This window comes from Pagrus pagrus (genome assembly GCF_965226575.1).
Source record: "Pagrus pagrus genome assembly, chromosome: 10".
Taxonomy (NCBI): domain Eukaryota; kingdom Metazoa; phylum Chordata; class Actinopteri; order Spariformes; family Sparidae; genus Pagrus; species Pagrus pagrus.
The window spans coordinates 15,077,653-15,088,247 of record NC_140194.1 but is presented as its reverse complement, the minus strand read 5'-3'; the positions used below and the strand labels follow the sequence as shown (position 1 = coordinate 15,088,247).

The 10,595-nt window shown below is 41.1% G+C and overlaps 1 protein-coding gene across 2 annotated transcripts in view; it reads right to left on the bottom strand.

Moving 5' to 3' along the window:
- Positions 1–280: 280 nt before the first annotated feature.
- The window catches only part of LOC311264464 (calcium-independent phospholipase A2-gamma-like), a 23,922-nt gene continuing 13,607 nt past the window's right edge, over positions 281–10,595 (bottom strand). For both annotated transcript variants that reach the window (XM_084365342.1, XM_084365343.1), the window contains exons 9-10: positions 5,728–5,923; positions 281–3,130 (exon numbers count right to left, since the gene is read on the bottom strand). In XM_084365342.1, the coding sequence (XP_084221468.1) occupies positions 2,853–3,130; positions 5,728–5,923 (474 nt within the window). In that variant the 3' untranslated portion in view covers positions 281–2,852. The remainder of the gene's footprint in view (positions 3,131–5,727; positions 5,924–10,595) is intronic.

The following is a 10,595-nucleotide window of genomic DNA, read 5'->3' as shown; positions in this document are numbered from 1 at the left end:
CACATTCTGAAAACCAACATATGTTTGAGTTAGAGGGAAAATATCCACCAGCAGTTCTAGTCAGAATTTTATAAATTGGATTTTGGCACTAATCACCAGGTACACTGGAAACTGAACCGAGAAGGTGAGGGTGTATATCAGTCCAGATCTGTGTTGGAATAATGAAGCAGTTACTGAATTAATATCCGCATGTCCCCACTTCCTAAAATGATCCACAGCAGCTTTCCTGAGATCACAATCACCTAATCTTCATATAATTAGGAGGCAAGAAACGGCGAGGTTCAGTGATGGGTTTTAATTACATACACTCTCAAACAGCCTTTACACAGGAGCAACAGGAGAACAGTGGAATTATAATAATCTGGGTAACATCTGTGTCCATTTTACCTCAGGTCCGGGAGTGACCGACACGTTGTTGTATCAGTTATACAGTACATGACCAGGTTAGGTATGGAAATGTATGCAGTGCATTTTTTTTCAGCTGTACATGTCATTAAGGTCATTTCCAGCCATAAAGAATCAATAAGCAGCATATCTGTTTTAAACCAGTCCTTTAGCTAAAAGCTGCATGTTTAGTTTTTTTTACAAACATAGTGCAGCAGAGTGGGGACTGGAAACACAGCACTTCAAGGTAGAAAGGGTGAAAGAGGCTTTTATAAAGAGGCATCAAAGGGAAAGAGGGCACACTGAAGACAGAGAAGAAAATGTACGTAGCCTGTGGGGAACCCATAAAACCAAACAATCAAGCACACAATGATAAAAGCGTTTGAAACATGTGAACTTAAAATACTCTGAGGCTAAAAGAAAACACAAAAGCTACATCCGGATGACAGCGAGGTTCTGTTTGGATACTTATATATCATCTATTTATAATGAATCATTTATCACTATTAAAGATTTAGTTATCTTTCCAACTTACACTTCTTTGCAGTTTTTTTTTTTTTTACTAGATATTGATTTGTCTTTCTGTGTATAATCTTATATAACATGCATTTACATACAACATATGCAATACTGTAATGCTTGAGGTGCGTCCCCTATACTAAAGTCACTATTATAAGTATAGTTCAACAGTTGACCAGTAGCTGCATTGTTAAATGTGCAAATTGTAGTCATTAAAACAGCAAAACATCACTTGCATTAGGCGCTCAAATTTAACTTTGATTAAACCGTTGAAGGTGCAGTATGTAAGAATTAAGGTTCAAAACATTCAAAAATTGAAGAAGAAATGAAAGTTTTGACATTAGGTCAAAGTCATCTTTATATTTGGTTGCTGAGATATTGAAGTGAGCATGCTAACCAGCCAGCCCCAGCCCGTCTTGTCCCGTAATACCACTTTGTACCTCAATAGAAGGTAGTCTGATAGCATAATTCAGGCCTTCTTTCTTTTCCGAACAAAGACAAACTTAACTGACTTGTTAACTCATCATAAAATACATTCCATTCAAACTTGACAGAAACAAAATAATAATCACCAAAACTGCGGCTTGTTTTTCCTCTGTTCCAACAATCACCATCTGTTGTTTGGGCGAACTGAGCCCTTAATTCACCGAGTGAGATGTGATGATCTTCTTGTTTAACATGCTGCTGCCTTTCCTGCTGCCTGCCTCTCTGATGCCCGACCTTGCTCTAGCTCGCCTCTCCTGTCTTCGTCGCCCTCGATGGTGAAGTCCCTGTTGGAACCACTTTAAATCGCCTCAGCAATGTATTCAGATGTCAAACTGGCCTAAGTTGGTCTTAGAAGCTGTGACGCGCCTGTGTTAGCAGTCTAAGTACCAACACTCACCCCAGTAGTCCGGCTATGGCTAACTTAGCAAAGTAGCTAACAGCAGCTGGAGTCATGGCTGTTTACAGAGAAGACAGTTAGCAGCAGGTAGCGGTTGGTGAGGTGGCCAATTCATACATATTGCACCTTTAAATAAGAAAATAAGAATATCTATTTTTCTGTAATTTCTTTACATCACTGTTTTACTGTTTTAGCTTAACAAAGACAGCATTTTAATGACATATATCCCATCTACATGTTTTTCTGTGAACGTACAAACACAGGTTTGTGAGGATATGCTGGTTGTCATAAAAAATCTTCAAAAGGAAAGCAAAAGATTAAAAAGTGCTCACTTGGTAAAACAGTCTATAAATACTTCCCTAACCCCGGCTACTGTATAACTTTACAGTATTTTTCAAGGAATAGTTCGATATTTTGGGGAAATATTCTTATTTTCTCCCTTGCTGAAAGTTTGCTGAGAAGATCAAAAGCAGTCTCATGTCTGTATGGTAAAGATGTAGCTATAGCCAGTAGCTGGTTAGCTTATCTTAGCACAAAGTCTGGAAATGGGAAACAGCTCGGTAGGTAGATTTTGTTACATTTGGACAGAGCGCAGCTAACTGCTTCCCAATTTTTATGCTAAGTGAAGCTAACTCACTGCTAGCTGTAGCTTTATACTTACTAGAGAGAGACGTAAGTACTGACCATCTTCTCATCTAACAGATAAGCGTGTCTCCAAAATCTTTTTTTTTAACTAGTCACAAGAATCATTAGCTTGCAAAGCTGACCTTGAGTCCCAATTGAGGGGTTTAACGGATCTTTTTTGAGCACAACAAAGTGCTATATTGAGTGCTGCTAACCACAATAGCATCCAGATGCAAGTATAAAGTATGACAGAAGAGAAAGGTAGTGTTTGGCATGTTGGATACAATACCTACTGGCGTATTTACAAAATGTTCTTTAGAGTTACAGGTCAAGAAGACGACAACGATGACACACTGATCGTGGTAACGTGATGTACAGTATTCCAGGCCACTTAGAATACGGGAAGAGTTTCCATGTGAGGTAAAGGTGGCTTGTGTTGAAGCTAGAACTTAGACGAGCGAAACGACAGGCCGTTATACATGTCAGCCCTGAGCCTGGCCCACTCAGTCATCCTCTGGACGGAGCTCTTCTCTCGTGTGAGGATCCGAGTGACCTTCTTCAGCTTCTCCTCGTTCCTCTCCAGATAACGGACGCCCTCAGCCTGAAGCAAGTTGAGCTTCTCCTGCCGGTTCTCATCCATGGAGATGTCTTCGCTCATGTAGGGGTTGAAGCGGAAATAGGTGTTGGGAGGGAGGAAGGCGTCGAGCATGGCGTGAACCTCTGGAGGGGAGAAGAGAGGTGAGCGTGAGGCCGCATAAACACAAACATGGCATTTTACACAGAGCGCAGACCAAAATCATAAACACACAATTAACTTCCTAATAGCACCAATATGTACAAACACTCAAATGTTGTGTTAAGAGGGAGAAAACCAAAACATGTCTGTCAGTGTGTTACAGTGTAAGCACTCAGGGCTGAGAGTGCGAGACCGAAAATGTCTGGCTTGTCTGTCATGGTTGTTTTCAAATGCAACATTTGAGAGGCTTAAAATCAACAACATCTGAATGCATACCATCAGGCAGCGGCGAGCAGGAAGAGGGTAAATATGCCTGAAGGATCCAAAAGGTTGATGGCGGTCTTTTCTCTGTGTTCCCACAGTGCAGTCCCGACATGAATTCTATTAAAACTCGCTGCCTTTACGGCTGTAGGGCAAAATTCTACCAGTAGTAATCTATCTTAAAGGTTATTTGGAGAGTTTTATTGACTTTTACTTCTTTTTTATATATAACCAGTCGATGTACTGTATTGCATTGTCGCATTTTGAAAAATGATACACTGAAAAATCAAAGTCAGATGAGTACAACTACAAACTTTCTGAGATGAGAAAAGCTTGCTCCATAGATAATATGTGGATAATTCTAGAGATTAAATATATCTTCTGTCCTATTATAATTCACTCTTTTCCAATATTTACTACAGTTTGTTCCTGTTCCTATCAGCTACCAGTGTGCAGCTCCAGACTTATCAGCTTAAGTTCGGTGCCAAATCTTAAAAACCCTCTGGAAAGATTCCCATGTGGGCGTTGTTTATTAGCGTTATTTAAATAAAATAAAACAGCGTCTTATTCAGTCTACAGCTGAACAAAATCATTAAATCACAGATTTGAGTCCTGGAGTAGCTTCTAGGGGTGATCATGCAAATCACCTTCCCAGTGCTAGCTTATTTTATCTATAAGAACACTGCCAGGTACAAAAAATACTAAATAATCATGAAATAATCCTACAAAGACACCAGAATTATTATACTTCAGGGAAAACAATTTCAATCAGGAGTTCTGTTTACTTCTGAAATCCCATTATATCAGCCTTATCTGTCCATAACATCAAACTGAAGCTCTACTGATACACCTAAGACAAAGTAGGAGGCTTGTGAAACACGGGGACAGGAGGGAAGCATTTGAAAAAGAGAAAATCAGTGATAAACACTCTTGCTAATCTCCTGTTTCTAAATAACAAAGCCCGTTGGAGAGCTGGGGAGAGCTTAATCCCAAATACAGGAGGAACAAGTGCAGGGAAGCATCTAGGTCACACGCTGCACCACAGCAGTAGCAGCAACAGGGAGGGGACAGAGCCAAATTTAGGCACAGCAGAGGTGCCCATGTCCAGAGGTGATAAGGAGACGGAAGAGGTTGCCACTACAGAGGGCCACGATGGGACATATCCAGAACAAAGTCAACCTGCAGTGCAGTATTTTTCTACGCTGCTGACATCAAAACCTAATTCCTTCCCCCAGAAATGACACAGAAACAGAGACTATAATTCATTCAAGTTTTTGTGCATTAATGTGTATTCACCTAATCTTTAATTGTCAACAAAATAACAAAACCCAACCCAATTATTTCCATCCATCCAACTATACACTATCTAATTTATTCCTGTTGGCGCGTTTCATCTTTTGACCAGTGTTCCTCTTTGTTGATGCAGCTTGTCTGCGTTTGGCATGTGATGTCATGATTATTGGGACTGTTTTCCCTGACATATTAACTAGTGCTTGGACCAAAAATAATCAGACATTTTTGCTGCTGTGCCAGTGGTCTTGTGTTGCTTTGAAAGCTCCCACATAAAATGCTGAGTGCCAGACCTCTTTTATAGTTAATCGAATCAAATGGAGCACATGTAAGCCTTTTTTGCAGTAGTGGCTATAACTGTGATTAAAAGAGCACTCCCAATATTGAGTATTTCACGTCCAGCATAAAGTTGGGGGACTAACTCGAGAAGAATATAATAAAGAAATATTATATAAAGAATGGACAAAATGAAAGCAGCAGAGGTTACCATAGCTTGATTTTTCAAGTTTGGTTCAAGCTCCAAAAATTGATGGATCCTATACTTCCCATGATGCAACTAATAGCACTTTTGGTGCTATTAGTTTCCAATGAAACACCTCCAACTGTTGAGGATTAAGACTGAGAGAGCTGGTATGAACCCCTCAGCATTATTGTTGGCATTGCTATTACAAAGACAACTAGATTGTTTCTGTTTTCTTTAGTATAGCAAATAACAACAACACAGGACAACACATGAATGTATTCAATCACTTGCACTATAATAAAGATGTGAAAGCAGACAGAAATGCTGCCAGGCTGCCAACCTGAGTGGATCGTCAGTTAATTTTTCTTTTCCTGAAAGATTTGTTTGCCGGTATCGGACAAAATTGCATAGTGAAAGCAGGGTTTATAGGGAACCAATCAAATCTCATATGTTCACATTATTCTATTTCCCTTAAATTCTGCAATCAACATTTACTTCATAATGATACTTTAAAGCAGAAAACCTCTATTGCCAGTTTAATAACATTTCACTGTCACTGTTACTTACCCTCTGTGTCTGTGGCGCTGCTGATGACATTGGTGAGTTTGGTTTTGAGGCTTGTGTAAGTGCTGCTGCTCTTGCCAGGAGTTTCAAAGCGGCCCGTACCGAGTGAGACTACACACTCCAAGGGTGTGTTAGGCCACAAAGACTTACACTCATGGATAGCGAGAGCTGTGGGGTTGTTAATCAGCAGACCTCCATCCTGTGCACAAAACACAACAAGTGCCATGTTAGTGACTCTATTTACAGGCTATGAATGTTTTTTTATGCCAAGACCACAGTCAGCGAAACCAATTAATTGGCATCTGAAAGCTCAGAACCTTTCACGGATTTTAACAGTCAATAGATTAAATTTTTAAGAAACATCTGACGCAAACAAAAAGAACAGATCAATGTGCAGTTACAGAGCTGCTTGTAAGTCTACAAAGCAGTTGTTTTTTCCCCTTTCTCTTCGTCCCTCACATTTTCAGTCCGACTGGCTTTGATATCGAACAACCGCCCAGGAGTGCTTTTGCTTTGGATCCATAGTCTACCCAAGGCAATGGGGGAGTAACTGGAGAGGCTGTGGGGATTGTTGAATAGGCATGAGGCTGAGGGGCCGCGGGGCTGAGGGCTGGCAGCAGGATCAAACGCACAGGGGCCAGTCCTCATTAAAGAGGCCAGGCTGGGGGGTGGAAGCTGCGGGGCCCCAAGTGTCTAGGGACACACTCGGGGGAAGAGTGCTTGTTTATGTGACTGTGTGCATGTGCATGTTTGATCGAACGCTCATGCCTGCTTAGAGTCAATGCATATAATAATACAAGTACGTGTTTCTGACAGCATATGTCACATGGATTCAAACACATTGAGCCTTTGGGAGCAGAGGGGAGGGAACAATCCGTCTTCCCAGCACACTTCAGCAGTGTCGCAGCCTAACGACAGCTCTGTTCAAATCTGCTGGAGCACACAGCATGATGGGTAGTATGAGTGCTGCTACCAAGGCAAAAGGTCTGCTAATCATCTAGGGAGCTGGACTGGGAAATTGTATCATCAATCCAAAGACCATGAAAATAGCATTGCAATGGGAGTCGGCTATTGTAGTTTGACTGGGGGCACTGCATCAAGTAAATGGACTGCATTTATATAACTCTTTTCTAGTCTTACCGACCACTCAAAGCACTTTACAACACAACATTCACACACTGGCGGCAGTGCTCATCATCAGGAGCAATAATCATTCATACGCAGACTCACACACCAATGAAAAAGCCATTGGGAGCAATTTGGAGTTCAGTATCTTGCCCAAGAACACCTGGCCATGTAAAATGTGGATCGAACCACCAACCTACTAATTATGTGGATGACTAGTTCTACCTCCTGAGCCACACTTGGGCAGTTTACCTTTGGCAGTACACATACATTCAAATTTTTACTTGTCATAAGCCATGTACCACATTGACATTCCTACAAAACGTGTCACATCACGTTCATATTACAGATTGTGGTGTCACTATCAAGTCAATGACTGCAGGTCGAGACTGCGTCTCAACATTTGTAAGTGTGACACCACTGGATAATTTGAGGAGACCTTGGGACAATTTCCAGCCATGCTTGTGGCTACAAAAAAATGGATATTTTTAATGGGAAGATGGGACATCTCCAGCCAACCAAAACAGGTATTAATAAATGTTTCCCTAACTCAAACTAAGTGTTTTTTGTGCCTAAACCCAATCAGAGCATTAGCACATTGTCAAAAGGGAACATTTTTTAACATAATTTAGAAAGGTTGGAACATAAATACATGTTAAGTTTCAACATATCTGTGGTTTGCAGAAATGTACATTGCCAACATTTACTGATGATGGTGATTGGTCTGAGCTCCCATGATAGCATGCTTACATGCTCACAAAAACATGTTTATGTTAAGCAGTTATAATGTTCACCATCTGTTCTGACGTGAAGTACTGGTAGATTGACAGCAAATTAATCAGCAACTATTTTGCTAATCAGTTATTCGTTATGAGTCTTTTGTTTTTGAAAGAAAGAATGCCAAAATTCTCTGTTTCTAGTTTCTCAAATAAAATAATTATCTGGTTTCATTAGTCTTCTATGAAAGAACCCCTTGTGTTTTGAACGATTAACTGATTAATCAGTCAAGAAAATAATCATTAGTTGGAGCCATACAGTATATTGGAAGTTTTACCTGATTATGGCACCAGATGAAAAGTTAAGAGAGTCATTACAATTCATTCTGAGGGGGAAATGTATGTCTGCCTCACATTTCGTTCCAACCTCTATAGTAGGTGTTGAGATGTTTCAATAAATAAATGAAAGCCTGCTAGTGGCAATAGAGAAAAGTCATGGTATCACATAAGTTGTTAGGAGTCATCCTTTGGACACCATGAATGTCTGTACCAAATTTCATGTAAAATTAATCCAATAGTTGTTGAGACATTTCACTATAAAACATAAACGTCCAACCTCATGGTTGCGCTACAGGAAGAGTCAGGGCATCAACAAAATGATTGGGATTCATCCTCTGAATGTCTGTACAACACAGTTGATATTTTGGTCTGGGCCAAAGTGTTGGAGCAACAGACTGGTATCGCCATCCATCAAGCCTCCTTACTTGTGTGGCTAAAAATGACGAAGTGTGAAAAATTACAAAAGCGAATGTCTCCAACCCTTCTGAGTCACACTGATAGAAGGACTTTCTATGATTCAAAAGAAGTAATCTATTCTATTATGATAATATACTGTATGAATCATTTAAAACCTTATAGTTAGTTATTAAGAGAAATCCCTGCGAGAGCCAGAGCCTCAGAGAGCACCCATCTCACTGGCTGAGTTGGAAGTTACACAAAGAGGGTTTCACTCTGCCACAAAGCACGGAGGAACTGCTGAGGCAGCCGTTTGTCCAAAGCACGTCATTATGCACCAGTAGGGTGTCTGGCAAACCAAGAAATGAATCACAGAGAAGGGAGAAATGCCTGGACTGGAATTGCTCCTAATGGAGACTTAGAGGGACTGACTGTCGTGAGCACCAGACGAACCCAGCTGGAAACAAAACAACCAGGCAGTTTTCTTATCACTCACACCACTGTGAGAGGCTCAATTTTCTGAACTCAGTGGCAATTATGGCAACAGTCTGCGTCCAGTCATGGGTTCTTTGTGCTCATAGCTTGGGGCAAGTTTCACAAGCACAGTGGCCGGCCTTGCACACAGAGCCAAGGCATGTAACATTAGAAAGCAACCGCACAATGATCTTGTGAGCTGGGAGTTGAATGCTATAACTTGTCTCCATTTCAGTGCACCTGCTTGGGCAATTCTGAACATAGTTGAGGCCTTTAAAGAACGTCTGGTTTTCTGGCAGTAAAGAGGCTTCGAGGTGCCACTTTCTTTGTGTGTAGCAGTTATAACTTTTCAGAATCACTAATTCAGATAATTTGCATCTGTCATCTGCTTCTGCAACTGTAGCAAACAAACAAGCTTCCTTGAGGAAGATGGCACCAGGCTTAACATACACTGAGAACAGTTAGCCAGATGCTAAAGCAGCAGTGGTTGAGCCAGGGGTCTTGAAACACACAGTATGCAATTTCTGCCACTGGGAGTCTCTCAATCAAAGCGATTAAAACTAAAGACATAGTGTGATGATGTTGTGAAGTAGCGTCTCGCAGCCTGAGGAAAGAAGCTGCTCTGTAGTCTGGTGGTACGGCAGCAGATACTTCTGCATCTTTTGCCAGACAGCAGCAAGGTTAACAGATTGTGGCTGGGGTGAATTTTATCTTTTAGGATCCTTTTAGCTCTGTGCAGACATCTCACTTCACCGATATCATTCGTGCACTGTGGATGGGTACCACTGATGCTCTGGGTGGTTTTATTCACCCACTGTAGAGCCTCCCAGTCCTGGGCCATGCACAGACCATGCCAGTTTGTGATGTTTGAGGATAAATAAAGCACACAACTCAACAGAATCTATAAAAAAGTCTGCTCGTTTTTGACATTTTAATGCAGAAATGATACACATTAAATCCTTAAAGCCACTTTTCAGAGAGATACTCATACTTGGCTCATTGCCAAATTTTTGCATAATGGTTTCTTCAGGCCAGGGCATATTTGGATCAAGAGCTAAGTTAGAAAACAATGATCTGCTTAGTACAAACTGCAAATGAGCTTTGCAAACAAAATGTCCAAACTCAAGCTGTCTGTCAAACACGCAGCATGACGCTAGGCAAAGGTCATTTCCATTTATCAGGATTTAGAGCTGTAATGCTGCTCAGACTTACAATGACTCCATCTCACTGTGAAAAAGCGTGCCGTATGTCAGCGGATAAATGTCCTCAGAGGGTACACCCCTGTCAGTCATGACCATCTGACGGAAGTTAAACCTGCGAGTCTGAGCGGATGCTGAATTTCTGAAATGGCGAGTTGGTATTCTGCCTTCCTGGAAAGGCCTAATGCTTTCCTTTGACAGCGTTCCTTGATTCCGGTAGAGCCTGTTTGTTGATACTCCAGAGGATCGCAGCTCCCTTAGCCCTGTCTTTGCCCTTCAGGGTCTAATAGCTGATTCACAAATCAGCTCATCATTTTCCTGTAACTCACATAAAGCATGTTTTCAACTAATTAGGGCTCCTACCACACCAATGGGAACGTGTTTCACTTCTCCAGATTGCCAATTATACTGAAATACGGCTTTAAATAGAAACTGTTCTTACAGCTTCTTCTGAAATAAAACTACAGAGATGATACGAGTCGCGATAAATAAACAAAATTAAGACATGCACGATTTATAGGTCCCTTGCATTGCTGTTTGAAATGTCTCCGCTGTCATTAACTTTTGGGAGCTTATCTTCATTGTGCCAGTTTAGGCTGTCTTAGAAGGGGAGAGCTGATTT